The sequence below is a fragment of the Pogona vitticeps genome, chromosome 1, assembly GCF_051106095.1.
Source record: "Pogona vitticeps strain Pit_001003342236 chromosome 1, PviZW2.1, whole genome shotgun sequence".
Classification (NCBI taxonomy): domain Eukaryota; kingdom Metazoa; phylum Chordata; class Lepidosauria; order Squamata; family Agamidae; genus Pogona; species Pogona vitticeps.
Window position 1 is genome coordinate 234307493 of NC_135783.1, and position 22251 is coordinate 234329743.

A 22251-nucleotide genomic window follows, 5' to 3' on the forward strand; every position below is an offset into this window, starting at 1 on the left:
GATTGCTGTCATGCCTGAACTGGGAAAATATAGTTTATACTTGACATAAAATGTAAATCAGTGATTGATTTCATGGAGTGCCAGTTTCAAAGTCATGGCACACCAAGAGGTAGGAGTGTGAACAAGAGTGAATTGCAACCATCAAGTTGTGGGTGGGGAGCAGGAACGTCGAGGCACTGTTTGGTATTACTTCAGTCATAGTCTAAGATTTTATGTCTACATTTCTGTCCTACTCTGCATCTGCACAAGATGTTTTTCATACCCTGTTAACTCAGATTTGATAGAGAGTGCACAGAAACATTATCCTTCATGTGTAAAACAACAAACAGTAAAAGCAACGCAGGCTACATTAACCTAGATGAAATGGGTGAAGTTTTGGATTGAGCTAGCCAATTTGATTGATTGGTTGATTTTTACCCCACCTTTCTCCTTGAAAAAGACCCAAGGTGGCTTACAACAGTGAAAGACAATATTTAAAGTTGAAAACAATAAATATAATAGTGGTTAGTATTATTAAAATACAATATTTAATGTTAAGAACAAAGAGTAAAGAGGCATCCTACATCATTAAAAGGCAATATTAAAGCTAGGAACAATAAGTGTACCATTTAAAAATGCCACTCTGAGAAATGGAAAACAGAAATGGAAAACACAAGTAATACTAAAAATAGAGTCTAAGTAGTAACGCATAACAATTCATCTAAAAAATTACACACAGGTAGCTAGTTACCAAGGAAAGGCTTGCCTGAAGATAAAGGTTTTTGACTGCTTGCGGAAGGACAGCAAAGATGGGGCCAGCCTGACCTCCTGTGGGAGGGAGTTCCAGAGTCTGGGAGCAGCAACAGAGAAGGCCCACTCCTGTGTCCCCACCAAGTGCACCTGAGCAGGTGTGAGACCAAGAGAAAGCCCTCCGGTGATGATCTTAACACCTCAGCTGGCTCATAATGGGATATATGGTCATTGAGATAGCTGGACCCAGGCCATTTACGGCTTTCTAGGTTAAAACCAGCACTTTGAATTGTGTCTAGGAACTGATTGGCAGCCAGTAGAGCTGCTGTAACAGTGGGGTTATGTGATCCATCTAACTAGCCCCAGTCAGCAATCTGGCTACTGCGTTTTGGACCTGGTGAATTTTCCTGACACTTTCCATTGGCAGCCCCCCCCCCAAGAGCACAGTAATCCAGCCGGGAAATAACTAAGGTGTGTGTCACAGTGTGTGTGTTACACAAATTATGAGCAGTGTGTACCATTGGTTCCCAAACTTAGGACCCTAGATGTTCTTGGACAAACTCCCAGAAGTCTTCATCACTAGCTGTGCTGGCCAGGATGTCTGGGAGTTGGAGTCCAAGAACATCTGGAGACCCAAGTTTGGGAACCACTGGTTTATACAGCCATCACTGTTCTAGTGAGTAGGTACCGGAACAGATTCTGTGTTTGTGTTTTTGAGGGAACAGATGGAGGTTCATATGTTGTTACTGCGTATATAGAGAGGAAAAGAAAGGAACTCTCACGAATGAAGCCTTATCAGCTTTACCTGTGAATTCTTGATCTAATGAAAAGCAAGCTGCTTTTGGCCTGTTCATTGTCACATGTTTACATGCCTGCAGGATCTCTTGAGCCTCAGCAATAAAGAATTCACCAGCAGATGTTTCCTTAGCAACAAGAGCTACGTAGTCTGCTTTCCATGTTTTTCCCAAGCAACCCCATTAAGGTTCACCTCAGGGCTCACTCTCTACCCATAGCGTTCTTTGTTTTAAATGCAATACTTTTGATGAGGAAAGAAGTCCTTGTGTTTTGGGGGTATGCTAGCCACACACATATAACCCAACTGAAAAATGGTTAAGTATTTTAATTTCAGAATGGTTTTGTGGGTAAAGGGATTGGGATTAGGTACAGAATGCACCTGGGAAAGGTATGTGTAATATGTTGTCTCTTTTTGAAATATACAAGGCCAATAAATTGGATCCACACTCTTTTATATTTTAAAAGGGTGGGAGCTAAAGAAAGTTAAAAGGGGATTGTGACATTTACCATGTGGCCCCTGCTTGTTTCACCAAACAAAGAGCTCACACTATGTATCCCACCAGCTGACGCCAAATGTGACGCGCCCTTCACGTGTCCCCAGGTGGTTTCACTAGCCTGAGGCCCACGACATGTTCTCTCCTTTCTGCTGCCACCAGTTGACCTCTGTCAACACCCTTTAATTAGAAAGATTGAGGTCCAAGCTGAGTATAAAGTTGAACAAGACAGGTTTATTGATTACAGTTCGCTTAAACAGGTTCTTCACAGACTTTAATGTACTCGTTAGATTAGTAATAACTTATTTCACACTTAACTCTCTTAGCTCTTTATAAGTTCCACACTCTTAACTCCTAACTTGGCCACCCTCTCTAACTACCACAGATTAACTTCTCCTTCCGACTCTCATATCTGACTCTCTCTGACTGAACTCCTCAAACTCTGACTCAGCCCTCTAGGTTCTCTGGCTCCGCCTCCCAACAGCTCCCATTGGTGTATGCAAACAACCTCCTACATGAGCCAAAGCAGGGTGATTGCCACAGGGATAATAGTCACCTAAGAAAAAAAGAGGAGTCAGAAGGACTTGAGGGAAATAATTGTTTACAATAAAAAAGTTATTTTCCCCTCTCAGTTTGTATGAATGTTATAGCCACTTATTATTTTCAGCATCTGCACTAGATAGGCAAGAACGAAATACTGTAAAGAGAAGTAGCTGAACTTACTCCATATACATGTTTTTAGTACTTTGGTATCCTGGGGATCTTTAGGAGCGCCTGTCTTTGGACATTCCGAGGATATGTCAGTTTATATTGACTAACTAATATAGGGGAAGAATGAGAGAGTGAATATAGTTCTTATGACATTAAAGGTAGTTTTGATGCCATACATTCTCAGTTTCACAACTCCAGGAAACACAGTATCTGTGTGACCAGAGGAAAAGTGCACTTCTTTTGAACTTGGAAAACTCATGTTCAAAGCCCTGCTCAGCCATGACCTCACTGGTTTGCTTAGGGTCAGCCACCAGTTTGATACAGTGGATAGAGTGATGGACTGATGGACTTGAGACCAGGGTTCAAATCCCTACTTGGCCGTGGAAACTTACTGTGGGAGTAGAGTTGGTAAAACCACTCCTTAAATACCTCACTTACCTTGAAAGCTGCATTAGGGTTGCTCTAAGTTGATTCCAACTTGGTGGCTTTCTTTCAGTCTAAGCTGTCTTGTATGGTTGTTACAAGGTTAATTGAGATACAGCTTTGTGAGGGATTTTATGTGCTGTGACAGGTGAGATCAGTAATAAACCTAGCTCTTTCCTGAATTTGCATTCTCTTAACCTCCTGTGGCAAACTGCTTATATTGTTTCTAGGATTTAAAGATTTCCTTCAACTTACACATTATAATCTCTCATTTAAAACACAGTTGAGGCAATCCAGTAGAGGGAATAAAATATTGCCCCCTCACAAAAGAATGTGCATGTGAAATACTTTCATATGAAAATATGAACTGAAAATATAAACTGGCATCTCTCTCAACCTTTATTTACTAATACTGAGCAGATATCTTTTCTTCAGGCAACAGTGTCTAATGGAGAGAAAATTGATTCTACTACAGTATTACAGAAGGGAACGTGGTGGCGCTGTGGGCTAAACCACAGAAGCCTGTGCTGCAGGGTCAGAAGACCAAGCAGTCGTAAGATCGAATCCACGTGACAGAGTGAGCTCCCGTTGCTTGTCCCAGCTCCCGCCAACCTAGCAGTTCGAAAGCATGCAAATGCAAGTGGATAAATAAGGACCACTTTGGTGGGAAGGTAACAGCATTCCGTGTCTAAGTCGCACTGGCCATGTGACCATGGAAGATTGTCTTCGGACAAACGCTGGCTCTATGGCTTGGAAACGGGGATGAGCACCGCCCCCTAGAGTCGAACACGACTGGACAAAAAATTGTCAAGGGGAACCTTTACCTTTTTTTTACAGTATTACAAACCTGAACATTCAGTCACGTGTAAATATGACACCTTCAGAGATAATAACCTGAAACCGGTGTCACTGATCTGTATGAAAAAGTCTATAGCCATGACAGATTTTGAACTTTTGTGGGGCAAATTTGCTGCAAGAATCACAAATTTAAAATGAGCAGAAATTGACACATCTGCTATTTTTATTCTATTTTTTGAAAAGGCTTGACATTTTAGTGAAATAACTGGTATACTTTATTTTGGGTTAATGAGGAACAGTGCCTTTGATTTGTTTGGTGAAATTCCATGGAGCAGTTCAAAAATGATAAAGGATTTATTGTGCCATTAAAGTCTAAGGTAGGAACTGCTAGTACATTTAAGTTTTGTTTGGGAGCTAGAATGCTGCCACTATTCCTCATCCTTTTAAAATATCTAATAATACATTTTCCCTTTGATATGTAATGACTAGAGATGGTGGCATTCGTATACAAATACGAATATCCCTGTATACTGTATTTTTCGCTCCATAAGACGCACCTCTCCATAAGACGCACCAAATTTTTAGGAGAAAAAAACAGGAAAAAATAATCTGTTTTCTTCTCCTAAAAATTGGTGAGCCTTATGGAGAGGTCCGTCTTATGGAACACATCCTAGGACTCTTTGGGGACTCACCCAGCTCCCCCGGAGTCCAGAGGGGGCAAAATCACCACCTTCTGGGACTCTTCTGAAGCTTCCCAAGCCTCAAAGGAGTCCCACAAAGTGGTGATTTTGCCCCCTCTGACCCCCAGGGGGGCAGGGTGAGTCTCTAAAGGGTCGTAGGGTGTGTTCCAGGACCCTTTAGAGACTCACCCTGCCCCCTCAGGGGTCAGAGGGGGCGAAATCGCTACCTTCTGGGACTCCTCTGAGGCTTCCCAAGCCTCAAAAGAGTCCCAGAAGCTGGCGATTTCGCCCGCGCTGGCCCCGTGGGGGGTGGGGGGAGCGTCGCAAGGGTCCTGGAAGGCTCACTCGGACCCTTGCGCCGCTCCCCCCACCCCCACGGGGCCAGTGCGGGCAAAATCGCCAGCTTCTACGACCATTTCTGAGGCTTGAAAGGCTCAGAAAAGGTCCTAGAAGCTGGTGATTTCACGCCCGCTGCCCCCTGGGGGGTGGGGGGAGCGGCGCAGGGGTCCAAGTGAGCCTTCCTGGACCCTTGCGATGCTCCCCCCACCTGGAAGCTGGCGATTTCACCTGTGCTGGCCCAGTGGGGGGTGGGGGGAGCGGTGCAAGGGTCCGGAAGGCTCACTCGGACCCTTGGGAGGCTCCCCCCACGGGGCCAGCGGGGGTGAAATCGCCGCATTCGCTCCATAAGACGCCCAGACTCCCCCCTCCCACATTTTTTGGGGGGAGAGTGCGTCTTATGGAGCAAAAAATACGGTAGCTGCAGTTAATGAGGGTCCAGCCCCTGGGGCTGGACCATCCACTCACATGTCCAGCAGTGGCCCCTCTCTTCCTTCCAATTGCTCCGGAGCGCTGCTCAGCTAGCCACTCGGCAGCCTTGCAGGGAATCCTGTCCTCCCTCCCTCTACCACAAGTGGCTAGCCGATGGAAGAGAATGGCACTCAGGAGAGATTGGAAGGATGAGTGGGGCCGGCGGTGGCAGCGGACATGTGAGTGGATGGTCTGGACCCTCGTTAACTCCAACTGTGTGGGGATATTTGTATTTGTATACAAATATGAATACCCCCATCTCTAATAATGACTCTTCACCAAGTCATCTTGCTAGATGGGAGAATACAGTTCTGTCCCTGTGGTCTTGTCTCGCCAGACTCTTTGTTCTGTCTGATCCTCCAGCTATCTATTAAAAATTTAGCCTACGGAGTGTGTTCTTCTACAGCAGGGGTCTCCGAACATTTCTCATAGAGGTCCACATAATATATTTTTGAGGGCTGAAGGAATCCGTGCATATGCACTCACGCCCGCAGGAATGCACGCCCGTGCACACACACAAATGGGATGGATAAAAAGGCCAGGTGGGCCGTACTTTGGAGACCCCTGTTCTCTATGAAACAAATAATTGTTTGCTTAGATCCAGACATTTCTTACATGTTTAGAATGCATTAACGTATCTGGAAGGCAGATTCTTCCAGTTTACTCTCTCTGTTGTGTTGCACCTCCTTGTGTCTGTTTCCAAGCTATCTGAGTGGGTCTGTAAATCCTTAGGGACAGAAGACTATATTGTGGGGTGCAGGGAATTATAAAGAGGACAGGAAAGCTCCATTGCACAAGCACATTGCCACTCTGTCTTCCCTGTATAAATAGCCAGCAGTACATACTATTCTCTGATCATGTCTCCTTAGATACTTTCGTTAGCGATGTCTCTTACTGTGAGAAAGATAAGGACTTCTTATACTACAAGATAGGGCAAAGAAAAGAAAACAGAAAACACCAGCATGATTATTAACGAAACAAGGTGGTTGTAAATCTCTGTGATTCCTATAATAAAGAGGGAATAGCATCACCCTGTTGAAGTGAGAACAACAGAGTCTTGTCACATCTTAAAAGCATAACAAAATGCCATTGTTTTAATAATCTAAAGAACAAAATATTCTCACCATAGATTACGAAAACGGGAATTTTATTGCTGCATTTGTTTAGAAGCATAGCTTGTGTCTAAACCATTCTGATGTGTCATTCTGGAAAATCGGTAAACCTGTGGATGGTGATGTCTTCCCCTGTCATTTGCCACAACTCTCCTATCCATCCAGATTATTAAATTCCTGGCATAGCATCTATTTCTTCTAATTTTACACCTGACAGAGACAGGAAGGACTGGGTTTTAGAAATATAATAATGACAAAGGTATTTGTCAAGACAGATGATGACGGGTGTTGTGAGATGCTCCCATTAGATTTCCCTAAGGATGGACTTGGGCTACTTCCTCCTGCAAGTCAAACCAGAGATAGTGAGATTGTCTCTTGCAGTTGCCTCTGTATGCCATCCATGTTTAGCCTTTGAAAGGTTTAAGAGGTGCAGAAACTGGCGATGGGATGCACTGGACTCAGTCTGAGGTTCCTAAGCAGTACTGAAGCCGGGGCTGTCTGATCGTGTAAGAAAACAAGCGTGCTTAATGATTCTGAAGGGCAAGGACTGATTATATCCTGGACTTGGACGCTGCGGTGCCTGGGAGAAAGCATTACATCTAGGCTTGCGATGGAAAAGATGAAGGAATGCTGAGGAAGCTTATGTGCAAAAGGATATGTATCTGTAAGGAAATTGTTCATGATTTTGCTTCTTTATTTGAATATAGTGAATGGTGTGTGTGTGTGTTAGTTAAAAAGCACTTTATTCTTTCTTAACTGGCGGTGATGAGCAGACAAAGGCCATTTTAGATAAAGCACGTGCTTGCATATCGGTTAATCACCATAAATGAGCTCTGGGTCAGAGAACTGTGGATAATCGCTAAGCATAGGGAAATTTTGTTTCTGTGCTCTGAAACCAGTGGAAGTAACACAGGTTTGGATTTAGCTTTATGAATGGCAACACTAATGTGCAGGGTCTAATCTCCCTGATTAACTCTGCCTTCATCAGTAATTTTACTGGGGTGAATATTAGCTTTATTTGACTTTTTGCCTTTCCTTTCCTGAAGACCTCTTTCAGATGTCTCCCTTTCTTTGTTTCTCTTGGCTCAGCACAAGTGCCACTCAAAGAGCTGATGCCTTGAAGTGAATATGCAATCTTACTAAGAATGAAGGAGTAACATGGAAATATAAGTGACAGCTTACAATGACCCATTCTTTAGTATCAGTAATGAGTAAATGTCCTCTTGTATCTTTGCTGTAGAATGTGATCTTGTGTTTTAAAGGGAGAGCTATTGTATTGTAAGTTTGTCTTTCTAATGCAAAAATAAATGTGCTTTTCAGACTAAGAAGAAAGTTTTCTTTGTTTTGTTTAATGCTGTAGTATAAAAGAACCACACCCTTGGTGATAGTATGTAAGAGGCAGAGAAAAAGCCGGCAATTAGTGCAGTTTCTGCTTTGCTTTGGTAGTATTTGTATGTTCCTCTTTATATTAATACAGAAGGATAGTTTCTGCAGTTATTCTGATGTGTGCAACTAGGTCAGTTTTATAAGATATTGAAAGACAATGATAAGATAAAGTTATCAGTGTGGCCTTTGTAGAAATAAGGGTTGCAAAAGCAGGGGGTCCTGCCTGTACAACTTTTGTGAGTTTGAGTCTGCAGACTGTTGTGAAAGCATGGTTTACTAGCTTCATTTTGAGCAGTGTGTATGGAACTGTGTGCAGAGTGGGACACACTATTAACAAAAGGCAGAAAAATCCTGAAGGAGTGAATTTGTTTCATAGGCCACCCTCACATGTTTACCTTTAAGTCTGCTCTAATTCAGAAAAGGCAGGGACATGCTTCATTGTACAGTATTAGTATTGTATTAGGAAGGAGCTTAAGCAGTTGTATTTAGGATTCCTTTGTGAGAAAGCAATCTCACAATACATGTTGGAAGGCTTTCTTGGGCTCATTGAAACAGTTACAGTGGTGCCTCGCATAACGAGCACACCGTTTAACGATGAATCCGCATAGCGATGCGGATTTTGCGATCGCTAATGCGATCGCATACCGATGTTTTATTGCATTGCGATGGGGAAACAGCTGTTCAGCGGTTCCAAAATGGCTGCCGGAACACCCAAAGTGGCCGCCGGAACACCCAAAATGGCCACCGGAACATGGGGGAACATCGCAGAATGGTGAGTTTTGGGCCCATTTGGAACTTTTCCGTTCCATTTGGAACTTTTCCGTTCCGTTTAGCGATGTTTCCCCATAGCGAAGGTTAATCCGGAACAGATTAACCTCGCTATGCGGGGCACCACTGTATATGTAAGTTTATTTTTGATGGATATACTCCAAAGAAAAGTAAAATAAGATCTGTAAACCCTAGAGATCTGTAGCTTTGTTTTCCTCTTTGATCTTGTTATTATGGGATCTTGTAAGAAGACACTGTGATATATTGTGGGAGTAAGATGCCCACATAGAAAGTAAAAGTATTCCCTTGGGCTATTATAAGCCATTTACATGAGCCTACACAACTTTTGAGTCTCAGCCACAGTTAGAAACTTCTGTTCAACCAAGCAGTACCCAATATTTTAGTAAAGCGTAAAAGCAGCAATGAAATTAAATGTTAAATAAAACCAGATGCAACATGACGAATGCTCCAACTTCTAAAGGCAGTTCCACTGCATTTTGGCAAAAAATAGTATTATTTTCCTAAAATCCATTTAAGGGCCTGTTTAGGGACATTTCACAATTGTGCTGCCACAGCCGAGTGTGTATTGCTGTGAGCTGTTACAAAATAAACTTTTATGAAGTATCAGGAAGATCCCTGAAGAGGTTAACTGTTATTGAAGCTGGAAAAAGAAACTGGTAATTTTTAGTTCTCCTGAAAAACTTGCATGAATCTTGCCTTTGAATGTAACTGATAGCATGAATACTGGGAAACGATGGGAAGCATACATCCTATCAGCTTAACATGGCTGGCAAGGTTTTCCAGCCCATGGCATTCATCCAGGCTATGCCTCTTTTACCTTTTATTGGTGTAATCTTCACCTCCATTGTGGCATGGTGGATGGGGAATTTTAGACTGCCATGTTCAGTGCACTGTAACCGTCATGAAAATTCTTCTGTTTGGTGTGGATCAACTGAATATTATCTTGCGGGGACTAAATGAAGTGGCTCGTGTTTCCCTCTGTGTGTGTTTATTTGATTAGGGCCTGGTGAGGAACACTGTGCAGGATTAGTTGGCAGACTCATCACCTGACTGTCAAAGGAGTGTCAGTGAAGGGTTAATCTTCACATTGCAAGGGACTAGGATATAAGAATTGGAGAAGACTGAGAAGACTGCTGCTTCTTGAAATAAACGAAAACTAACTTCTGAGTTTGTCTCAAAAATAATGTAATCTCTGGAAGCAGGATGTGAATTTAGAACTGAAAAATGGGAACTTTGACACCTAGGTCTGCCCTCTGCTTTCCAGCAGAGCTGATTCATTCCAAAATGGAGAGGCATCTATTAGCAAATCTCTAAATTTCATCCTATGCTTTTTTTTGTAGATAAAAACTTTGATGATGATGACTCTGTGGATGGGAACAGGCCTTCCTCAGCCAGCTCTTCGACATCTTCAAAGGCTCCTTCGACCTCTCGAAAAGGTGGCATGGGGACAACGCGCAGGGTTGGAACAGTAGCTCTCGTCTCAAAGACTCCAGGTAGATCAGGCCTTTCAATATGAAAAGCCTAGTCCAAGCTCCATATGCTTTTAAAGAAAGTGTTATTTTTAAGTTATTGTCTTTTCCTTCTCAACTGTGGTGTCATTTAATGGAATAATACAAAATAAGTTTGAGGACACTTGGAAGATTTCTTGGTTTGAAAAGCATGTCCAGAATCTTTCCCTGAGTCTTTTTGGGTTCACCTTATCTGGACATGGCACTACATAACAAAATTATCCAGGCTGGCAGGAATCCTGTTACATTTTTATAGCAGCCCAATACAGTATAAATCTTGCTGTTTATTTACTTATTGAGTTTCTAGAACACCCAACTTAGTGAGATTCTACTTGGGGTGGTTTGCATAATTAAGCAAAACATACAAACTAAAATAATACATAGATAATACCACAAACAAACAAAAACAGGAAGGTGATTGAGGATTGCAACCTGGTTGCTTGGGTGAATCAAATTATATGAACTATAACATAATAAAACAAAATATCCAGTAATATAAGAAAATAATGGTAGTGCTGCAAGTTAAGAATTTAGTGTAAGTCAGTGCAAACATTTGCTCTTGCATCGCTTCTCAGCCTTTTGGCTAAGATCATGTGTAGTATCTGTTCTTATCAGTTTAATATCTGATACGTCCTCTATTTGAGGACTATATATTGAATATTTGCTCTTGCATACTAAAAGCGTTCTGGCTCAAGACTTCTGCTGCCCAAAACAGTTCAAAGAGAAAAAAGCCAAATCCTTGTCTTCAGAGCTGAGTTATCTGAGTGCAATTTGCAGTGGTCCTTTTTGAGAAATGAAATGTTTCCTCCTGTACTAACATGCATGGAAACCAACATGGGGTAGAGAAAGATGGTGGGAAGAACAAAGAAACACATATTACCAAATGGAGTCTTGGCAGAAAGCTTTCAGAGGTTCTATGTCAAACAATAGCCGTAACCTAATTAATGTTTTAAAGATTTCCCTTCTTCGACAGCTCTTCTGCCTGGCTTCATCCTATATCCCTGTCAAAAAACCCCAGTTTCATTAATTATACATAAAGCCTTGTCCTTTAATTGAAAAGAATCCTTCTAGTTTAGGGCACCTTCTGTTTTGTTTTAAACTGTTTTAATGATTATGTAGTCCAACTTCTTTGTGTATGGGGTGTACATGACTTTTGTACTTCTACCTTTCTTTGTCCTTCCTGTTCTTACTAGAGTAAGATGCATTTTACATGCCTCTCTTCAGATTTTTTTTAAAAAACCCTTTTAATGCTTCCATCACTGTGTTTTACCTCTTGCTTTCTTATCCCATATTAATGCTGTCTAACACAAAACATTGAAACACTCCCTCCTTTCTGCATCTTTTCAGCAACTAAAGAAGGAGCTGGTGCCGTAGATGAAGAGGACTTCATTAAAGCGTTTGAGGATGTCCCAACAGTTCAGGTACATAGTGATGTGGCTAAAAACAAAGCAGTTATGTCTGCAGTTCTTGTTTTTTTAAACTGGTTTTATTTAAAATGGCACAGTTTGAAAGGTGCCCTTGTGAGTTAAGTAAGCAGTCCAAACTACCAGTGCCTTAAACATGGTGGACCTATGAGCTCCTCCCCTGTGTTGGTTTGAGGCTTACTGTGGACAGTGCAAAGCCCATTATGCGTTTCTTTTGCAGTTGATAAATATGTGGCTACTCCTACTTTAGAGAGTAAAAATATCTATGCCCAAGTATGATTTCTGTGGAGAGGCAGAAAGAAAGATGGAGCCAAATGTTCATGTTTTTAAGAAAACAGTATTATAATGGTAGGGTCATTCCCTGTCAAATCAACCAATGGAAAATCCATTTTGGAACTTGATATCATGGATTTGGTTCACTTTTGGTACACTTCTACCTTACCCTAGAAAGGGGCGATGATAACTTCCTCAATGGCTCAAGGGGGCATTTCTTTCAAAAAGGTTAAGAACCACTGTTGTAATCTACAGTTTGTTTGCTAAGTTCACTCGAGTGGTGGATGTGTTTCTGAGTTGAGGCCAAGAAATGTTGAAGAGGACTTGAACTATGCCTTCTCAACTTGGATATGAGTTTCCCCCATTCATACTGGCTTTAAAAACATGAAATCTGAAGAGCATGCAGGTGGGATTTGGACTGGGAGTTCAGAGGGCTGAAACAAGTATGGCAAGTGAGTAATTTTTTAAAAGCACTCTCAATATCCATTAAGAATAATAGTTTTTAAAAAGAAAATTAAATTGGGGCTGGTACTATGCAGCCCATGGGGTGCAGTAAACCTTTTCCAAGGCTCCAAATATGCCTCCCCAGTGCCCTTGAGAATCCACAGCATCGCACACTTTTTAAAAGGGTGTAGGGGGGAAGGAATGGCTGAGAAACCCCTCTTGTGCAGTGGGGAGCGATTTTGCCATGTTTTGAGCAGTACCGCCATTGTTATTTTTGCCTAGAAAGTTTAGTTTTGACCACCAGAGGGTGGAAAGGGACTTACTAATTTTTTAAAAATTTCATTTTACTAAGAAATGTTTGTGGGGGTCGGTATTGTGGGAAGCATTCTCTGTGTCATAACAAATGTTTTCCTTTTCATAGATTTATTCTAGCCGAGACCTTGAAGAATCCATAAACAAAATAAGAGAAATTCTGTCTGATGATAAGCATGATTGGGAGCAGAGAGTAGCTGCCGTAAGTCTTTGATTGTAGATGAACTCTTTTATAGTACAATTTACCTCTCAGGTACTTTGTCTCTGTTTCTGTTTTATGTGACTGTCACTCTGTGATATGGTGGGAAATAACAGTGCAATTGTATAGCTGTATATTCATGCATATTGAAGCTTGTTTATTTCAGTACATTATATTATATTGTGGAAATCTGAAAATTCAGAAAAATCTAAAGGAAGATAATGAATGTTGAGTTCTCATTTTGGAGAAAAGTTTCAGTGACTGCAGTTTTGGAGCAAGTTGACAAAGTCTGCCTTCAAAAATGAATTAAAGTTGAAGTGCCTGTGTTTAAAAGACCAAGACATATTTATTTTCCCAGGTTTTTAAAAGCATTACAGTACTTTTGTTTCTAATGTGCTGTTATCCTGTTGTAGTTTATCTTATGCTGTAGTTCTGTCTTGTTTCAATGAACTGTCCTGGTAATAATTGCTAAAGGACAGAATATAAATATTTGAAATGAAATATCATTATCACATTATTGCATCTCTTGTCACACATGCACTTCCCTTCACAAATCAGAAGAATGTTGACTGATACGACAACGTCTCTGTTCCTTATCCTTTCCAAATTCTTGTTCCCCCAACAGTTGAAAAAGATCCGGTCTTTGTTGCTGGCTGGAGCTGCCGAGTTTGATACCTTCTTCCAGCACCTGCGCCTGCTCGATGGAGCATTTAAATTATCTGCCAAAGACCTGAGGTCCCAGGTGGTGAGAGAGGCTTGCATCACCTTGGGGTAAGGCATACAGTCTGCAGATTCTGCAGCTCTATTTGGACATATGGAAAGCAGTTCACCTGAATGTGCGAGGAGACGAGACCTCTCTCCACTCCCCACCTCCTTGCCCTCCTTACATAAAAAACAACTGTCAGGAAACCCTCTGACATCCATGGTGGATAGTGTGTATAGTCAGGGACCTTGACGAATTTGTGGTGGCATAGACAGACTCCACTCAAAACAAAAGTTTTCCTTTTTATTTTGTCTGTCTCCATGTGAAGAGAGCAGGAGAGAAGGGGGAGAATCAGCTCTCTCCCTCTCCCCACATGTTGAGACTAGCCCTTTGCTGAATCACGGATAACTCTGACATTATGTCAGCAATTGCTATAACAACAAAGCTGCCAGTGCTCTCTCCTCCGTCCCATCTCTTCTGCTATAGGAGGGGCTAGGGTGTGCTGAGCTGCATTGCCAAGGTTTCAGACCAGGAATTTCCAATCACTTCCCATTGCAAGTCTTTGATTTCTAGTTGTGTGGAAGCACAGTTGTAGGACTAGTGTACAGTTTAGTTCCCATTTACTATCAAGAAAGTCAGAACGACCAGCTTCCTCTTTCATATGAGAAAATGGGCAGAGATTATTGCTAATTCAGTGGAAATCTCCAGTGCCACCTCTTTTACCATCAGTCAACATTTACACATAAAAACAATCAGGCAGTTGAAATTATTCTTATAACTACCAATGCTTTAATATGGTGTAATGGTTGTTATTCAGTTTCTCATGGAGACATTACTAATAGACAGTTGAGTTCAGTCTCAAACGGATGTGTAAATCATTCTAGGTCCCAAGTGGCTATATTCTGCTTTTTTAACTTTAGCAAATATTCAGATGTAAATATTAGTTGACTGGTTTTCTATAGTAGTGCTATTCCTCTGCATTTTGACATTTACAATTATTCAGCCACATTTTATGGAGCAGCTATCAGCTGTGCTGTAACAATTTGTGAACGAGAATTTTATTGCTCGTAGATGTTAGCTCTGGTTCATAGCTTCTAAGTCCATGTTGTTTGTGTATATGATGGGAACAACTCAGTAGCACCATTATTCAACATGGAGTTCAACATGACTTTCATAGGACTAGAGCCCAGAAAGTTACGAATTCATAAGAAAATGAATTAGGACAATTGTAGGAGTGAGATAATGAAACATCAGATAATAGACTTGTTTGATGTGGGTAAAGAGTTGAAGTTTTTAAAAACCTAGAGGTAGGGGGGAACATAACCAAAAATATTCAAGGCAAAAGAAGGACAAAATTCTGAAATTCCTTCATGATTAATTGCCCATTAGCCACAGTGCAAGGGTCAATAAGAATGTTATTCCTTAACTATCACTTGAGTTGTCTGTCCCAGCATAAAAACAAGCCCTTGCCCTTTTCCAGGTGACATTTTTCTGAATTGTATACAACATACAGTTTGGCAGTATACGTACTTCCAAGATTCACTGGCATTTTGAAATCAATAGTAGTGACAAATGTTGGGAGACTATACCACTTTAATAAGATAAATCAATGTTTGAATTATGGAAGAGGAAAGAGTGAGGTTTGATGAAATCCACAGCACACCCCCTTACAGTGTTAACAATGGGAGATGACACGAAGGGAAAAGGGGGCCAGGTTCCAACTCTTCATGGTCTACCAATAATTTGAGCAGTAAGAGAAATTTTTATTTGGATTATGAAAAGAAGAGTGTAAAAACCACAAGGACAATTGACATTCATATTTGTGTTGTTTCTAGAAAGCCATGGCTGTTCCTGTCTTAAATTTTTCAAATTTTCCTTTATATCCTACCCTAAGGGTATGTGATGTTATATTGCTAGCAGGCTAGGAAGCAGAATAGATAAAACACGTGGAAAACTATAACATTGTATTTGAGTTCAAAGTGAGTTCAGAGTGAAAGTTCAGATGATTCTTTTTGTCTGGTGGTATCTCTGTAGGGGCCTGCTAGAAATATTGATTTCAAAGAAAGAGCAGTAGGACATTTTTAATAGCAGCTATAAAAATCACAGATGGCAAAGTAAGTTGGACAGCTGATGAGAAAGAAGGCCAGACCTAAATCTGTCAATGTTGGGAAACCAAGCAGTTTGGCTCTGTCTTTTGGGCTGTTATTCAATATTATCACAGTGAGATCTGTGCTAGATTTTCCTAATTAAAACTAATGTTAACGATAGAGCACACTAGTTGTTGGGGTTGAGGTATCCTGTGTTAACGTAGTTCCTTATATGTGATATCAGTAAAATTGTAAGAATTGAAAATGGCAGCAGGCATACCATTCTAAATAATGATCGTTTTGATCTCCAGCACTCTTCTACTGTTGTGACACAATTGTCGTTGTTTATTTCAGGCATTTGTCATCAGTCTTGGGTAACAAGTTTGACCATGGGGCAGAAGCCATTATGCCAACAATTTTTAATCTCATTCCTAACAGTGCCAAAGTCATGGCCACCTCTGGTGTAGTAGCTGTTAGGTTAATCATCCGGGTGAGTATCTCTCAAAGCAAATATAAATTGTGGCATTTGTGAAAAAGGTGGTGGTGATTTACCAATATGAAAATCAATCAAATTAATAGGCTGTCTAACAGAATCCTAAGTAATAGCTGGGAATCAATAAGAGTTGTTCACCTGCTATTGCTAATTTTGTGTGTGCGTGTGTACATGCACATGTATACACAATCCTAACTTTGTACAGACTTCCTTCATAGAGCATAGCCAGACTGGAAAGTGACAAAGCTTTGAAATCTAAATAATTCATCTGTACTGTCTGGACTGCATGCTGATATGTGCTGAATTAATTGTTTCTTAAACTTCAGTGATGAATAAAGTACACCATCTGTTGAAAAATATAGCTTTTACCAAAATATAATCTCAGATGGAGAAAGCAATTCCTACTGCAGATGTTGTTGCATATTTGGGCAGTGTTAATGAGCTCTCTTATATATTTCTTTTAAATGTAACTGGTGTTTTCTGTGTATGAAGGAAGAATAGACAAATCACATTCAATTCCAAATGAACATTCATTTTAAAATAGATGTAATTGTATAATCACAGATTCTGTTGATACAAAACTGGAAAGTGCAGGGTTGTAATGGAGGGTTATATGCTTTGTTTTGTTTCATTTAAATCAGTGCCAAGAAAAACTTAATTTTTGATTACTCGTATAAATTTTATGCATTAAAATAACATGTATTTGATTGGTGCAATTAATTCTAATAGTCCTGGAGAGAGGCAAGAGAGCTGTTAGGCACTGACTCACATGCTTAAGTCAAGTGCAAACTCTTCATTTTAGCATCTAATTAATGTGAAATAGCTCTGGGGTTTTTTTCCTTTCAAAAATTCTCAGGATTTCCTTGTTCTTGTTGTTTTCATCCCCTAGCATACGCACATCCCTCGACTAATTCCCATCATCACCAGTAACTGTACTTCCAAATCTGTTGCTGTTAGAAGGTGAGTCCCCCCCCCCACTCTCTGATGAGTGACTTAGCAAAAGAACCTTTAGGGTTACGCATGAAACCTCTATGTGTCGCTTCATGTGTGAATATTTATATTGGTGCAACCGCCTGACAGGATGGTGCCCATTGTATCTGATTTGGCTTCATAGAACGCTGTTGATGGAGTAGCTCACATTTGGGCCCATTAAAACTTCAAATGCAAGAGGTAATGTTTTGATTTCAGTCATACATTTTCCTAGACCAGAACCTCCTTCCTAGGAGGAAATGGGGCACTGGAGAAAAAGCAGTTTCATTGCTAATTCAAAGGATGTGTGCTACCGTATTTTTCGCTCCATAAGACGCACCTCTCCATAAGACGCACCAAGTTTTTAGGAGAAGAAAACAGGAAAAATAATCTGTTTTCTTCGCTCCATAAGATGCATAGACTTGTGCGTCTTATAGTGCGAAAAATATGGTAATTCCCACTCAAGAATGAAGTTCTATATTTTCTAGAGGTGTAGGGCAGAAATTGGAGTTCATATCCTAAATGTCTTCAGGCCACTTTGAAGTGTTGTGATCCCCACCAGCTCTACCAGAGTCAACAGATAGTCCCTCTTCTGTTCCCCAATCCATTGAGTCGACAACAGGTGTTTCAAACAAAACAATTTTTTTTTGTCACTTGGAGAAAGGTTTTAATGGAAGTGTGTTCTTGTGACTGATTTCCTCTGGGACTAGTTAACTCTACTAACCTTGACTACTTTGCTCCATGTCCCATGTTAACAACACTGGGATGTGGGAGTCTATAGTCCACTTCGCTGGTGGTCATCATGCACTACTAAAATGTGAGGCCTGCAGAAGCAAGGGCCTGTACACCCACTATGTGGGCAGGGCACATGGCTTACTTGGGATGCTGATGAAGTGGAGGTTGGTGTCAGGAGCTTCTCTTGCTGGAGACAATGCTGGCATTTCTTTTGACGTTTCCATCTCTGGTGCCGTAGCTGCGTTGGGGTCAGCTTTCCCATACCGGATCCTGGTTGTGGCGAGGGCCCTGCTACTGCCATCACTCCCCTCAGTAGTGCGGGCAAGGTGGAGATGGTGGATTCTAGTGTTTCGCCTCCTCCCTACATCTAGGACTTCTGTTCAGGGATCCTCATTTATCACATAGTCCCGCTCCCTGGGTAGTTCAGGTTCTTCCTTGCTGTCTTCCTCCACATTGTATGCCGCTCCCAGTTCCTCCTGGGCATCTCCCCAGGCTCCCTCCTCCTCTCCCTCTGAGAGCACTGGATTTTCTTTCTCCTTCTTTCCTTTTGATTGTCCATTCACCTCCTCCAGTGCTTCCTTTGTGTCTCCTGCTTCCCAGCTAGTCCCTTTTCCCTTTATCTCCTACAGAAGATGCTCTATGCTTTCTGTAGTGCCAGCACTAATGGGTGTTTCTTTCACCATCTTTGAAAGTAACACATTTGTTTGGGTCTGACTATTCCTGACCTATATCTCTCTAGCCTCTGGTTCTCTAGTAGGTTCTGGATTATCTACTGGGCTGGGGCTAGACAGCCCACCAGAGGCTCCCTCATTAGTATCCCCCCAAATCTATGTATTTGCTGCTTATGTTCTTAACACTTAATGTCATATGTGTGTGCAGGGCTTGAGGAATTAAGATAGGGTGCCTTTCCTTTTAGTAATTAAATGTGGAATGATTCAGGACCTAGAAGATTGATGAATGCAGTAGAGGGAGAGAGAGATATTTCTTCTTCTTTGTTTGGTGGAGAGTCTTCAACACTTCCTTGATAAGCATTATTGATGTTTTCTTAAGTTATAGTACTGTAGCTGCACCCCAGCTACTACCTGATGTTACTCAGAAATTTCCCAAAGTTTATTTTACAGAAGTTTATTCTTCTGCAGATGCAGTGTTTTAAGTTCTTGGGTTAAGTGGATACCGTATATGGCATTCATAAAATGTTATTTTTTAGAATGCAATTTGGCAATTTTTATTTAATCTGTTTTTAAAGCACGTTGTTGTTTTTACACAGTGATAATGACTGATGTCCATTTTCCCCTTTTTTTAAAGGCGGTGTTTTGAATTTTTAGATTTGCTTTTGCAGGAGTGGCAGACACATTCCCTAGAAAGGTAAGATGTGGGTATTATGATAAAAGAAGTGGGCTTCCTCTCTGATCTCATTTTGTTCTGAAATATCAGATGAGTTTGGAGAAATTGTAGGGGATCTCCTCTATTTGACTCCTCCCTTCATCTGGCACCTTAATAGCAGGCATCCCCAAAAAGGTACAGCAGAAGAAGAAGCAAGGCCTTTGTGTTAGCTGCAAGACCAAATGCATTTGAATCTTCCTGTTCCTGAACTGTTTTTTAATAGATTTACATTATGAGTAACTCCTCTGAAACAGTAGTAGTTAGTGTCTTAAGTGTGCATATTTTCCTCTTCCTTCTTTATCCCTTTTTCCTTCTGATTCCCATCTTTTAGGTCATAAGTCTATAGGCCAGAGTTCTCCTCTTTTTATTGACCTTATAGGAGCCATTTTTGAAGAATGGGCTGAAATGTGTTAAATAAATAAATAAGCGAGAGGGGAATTGGATGCAGTGAAAAGAATCCATTTAAACTCTTTACAAACAGAGTTGCTGGAGACCTCATGGCAGTATGATCAGTATACTGCAAAAGTACTGAGATTTCAAATCACTTTTGATTGCAGACAAAATACGCCTTTTAACGGCAGCATTCATTGAGAAAAAAAATGAATAACTTCCACCTTTTGAGCAATGGCAGAGCACACAAGGTTTAACTGTGTTGATGAACACAGAGCCATGTCACATAATTATGTAAACATTTGCTGCTAGCTTGGTTAGATTGATGAAGGCTGCATTATGTACTATTGTGGGGACACCGGGGAGAACACAAGGAGATTGTCACCCTGGCTAAAAAGAGGTTGCAGTCCTCAGCCAGCCTTCAGGGATAGCATCCAAACTTCTTAGCCTTAGAATTATTGCATAGGAGATGAGGCAGCTTACATGTGTTACATCATGCCAGCAGAGAATGTCCTTGAAATTGTGGCAGTTGGGTGAAGCTTCATCTCCTTGATGTTTAATGCCTTACGGCAGGGCAGCCCTACTTTACTGTCACTAAAATAAAGCATGTCAGCTTCCTTAATTCTGTGCATGCTAGGTGGAGAGCCAGCTTTTGGCATTCACAAGCAGCAGAATGAGAAGAGGAGTATGGTACATTCCAGATCATCTTCAGTTTTCTTTATGAGGCAGGAGAAGGGAATGTGGAGGTAAACATTTGCCTCTGGAAGGTACTCATTTTTCATATGTGGTGGGAATATGAGAATATATTGAAATTTTGGCAGCTTGTTTTCAAGGAAAGAAAAAAATATTTAAGTTAAATATAGGGGTTTGTCTTAAAATAGCTCATTAGTTTAGAATTTGGTCCCATGCACAATGCAGCGTAGGTTAAGGCACCAGTGATAATTGTTCTGCAGACATTGAGTTGATTCCAGTATGGTTTTGGTGCCATTTGGTGGGTTTTCACATTTCTGCACATTTATGCGTGCGTGGTTCCAAACGACAAAGGAATGACCGCTGAAGAATGTTTCTTGGCATTTCTTATGCAAGAGAATCAAAGGCAATAAAGCTGACTAGCACAAACAAACAACCAAATCCTCAAAAAGGATATTGTGCAGAAAAGCATTCTCTTTTTATTCCAGAGAGCTGGATAATTTTCTTATGAGCTCCAAGTGCAGTATGTAGAGTGTTTCTATCCTTCCCCTTTAAGGTAAATGACAATGTCTTCTTAGGCACATATCGGTATTGGCTGAAACAATAAAGAAGGGAATCCATGATGCTGACTCTGAAGCACGGATAAAAGCCAGAAAGTAAGTTGTTGTCTTTTTCTTTCTGATGCCGATTCCATTAATAGCCAAAGATTGCTGCTCACTGTGTAGGTGGAATAAGAGCAATATTACATGTTGCAGTTCCAAGGCATTTGATGTTTTATGGTGACAGGTAGCATCACATTTTCAGAACTTCAAAGAGGCACACAACAGAAAGATAGGATGTTGTCTTAGTAATATGATAAAGTATACGCTACGTAACTTAGCAAGCCTAACTGAACTCAGCAGGACTTACTAGAATGATTGCATTCTAAATTAATAGTTATTTTGGCTCATTTTAGCGTGCTTTGTTCAGACCTTTAATGTATCGGAGAGGATGACATTGATTTGTAACATATCTTTGTCCTGTAGTTCTGAAAAGTCAGACGTTTGCACTCTAGGAAATTGCTGATATTTCAGAATTGCAGTTCGTGATTCTACTCTGTTGCCACTCCAAAACTGAATTTTCCATCTAATTGTCCCTCCCCCCCCATGGGCAGTGGCTTAGTGCAAGCTACAAGAGAAGTCAAATCATGCCTACATTGTAATTTATGTCATAGTTGGTAGTCTCCTTTCAATCTCATTTTTGCTAAAACATCAAAATTATAGAAAATAACATGTAGAAGTTTAAATGTATGTGGGAGCAGATATAAATACACTTGTTTTCGGTGTGTGAAAAAATGTTTTCTGATGCAATTTCCCTTCTCAACCCAAGATTGTTAAGTTCTGGTGAGCTAACATATATTGTTCAATGATCAATTTAAATTTTTATTTCCAGATGTTACTGGGGTTTCCACAGTCATTTTAATCGAGAAGCAGAACATATGTTTAATTCGTTGGAATCTTCGTACCAGAAAGCCCTGCAGTCTCATTTGAAGAACTCTGACAGCATCGTCTCCTTGCCTCAGTCAGATCGCTCCTCTTCTAGCTCCCAAGAAAGTCTCAAGTGAGCACCTAAGTCCAATTTTGTTTTTGTTTTTTCTACTGTATGAAATTAATGCAGAACAAAAGAGGCGTCAGACAGTTCCTTTGTAAATTAGTCCATTGCTTCTAAAAAATCTATGTATTTCACTTTAGGTGGATAGATTCTACATAAGAGTGGTGGAAGGAGGGGGCCTTCTCTGTCGCTGCTCCCAGGCTCTGGAACTTCCTCCCACGGGAAGCTAGGCTGGCCCCATCATTGCTGTCCTTCTGCAAGCAGGCAAAGACCTTAGTGACTGGCAGTCTGAGAAGGGTTTTATTCTTGGTGGATTTTTGTGCTCTG

General features: G+C 40.9%; 1 protein-coding gene and 1 pseudogene across 6 annotated transcripts in view; both read left to right on the forward strand.

Annotated features, from left to right (window-relative positions):
• Positions 1-22251, forward strand: part of CLASP1 (cytoplasmic linker associated protein 1) — a 232228-nt gene that overhangs the window by 111748 nt on the left and 98229 nt on the right. For all 6 annotated transcript variants that reach the window (XM_072985237.2, XM_078377580.1, XM_078377536.1 and 3 more), the window contains 9 exons: positions 10065-10217; positions 11580-11653; positions 12795-12887; positions 13510-13655; positions 16029-16164; positions 17057-17127; positions 19177-19236; positions 20913-20990; positions 21766-21933. In XM_072985237.2, coding sequence (XP_072841338.1) covers positions 10065-10217; positions 11580-11653; positions 12795-12887; positions 13510-13655; positions 16029-16164; positions 17057-17127; positions 19177-19236; positions 20913-20990; positions 21766-21933 — 979 coding nt within the window. The remainder of the gene's footprint in view (positions 1-10064; positions 10218-11579; positions 11654-12794; positions 12888-13509; positions 13656-16028; positions 16165-17056; positions 17128-19176; positions 19237-20912; positions 20991-21765; positions 21934-22251) is intronic.
• LOC140703584 (U2 spliceosomal RNA) lies at positions 10796-10910 on the forward strand (annotated as a pseudogene).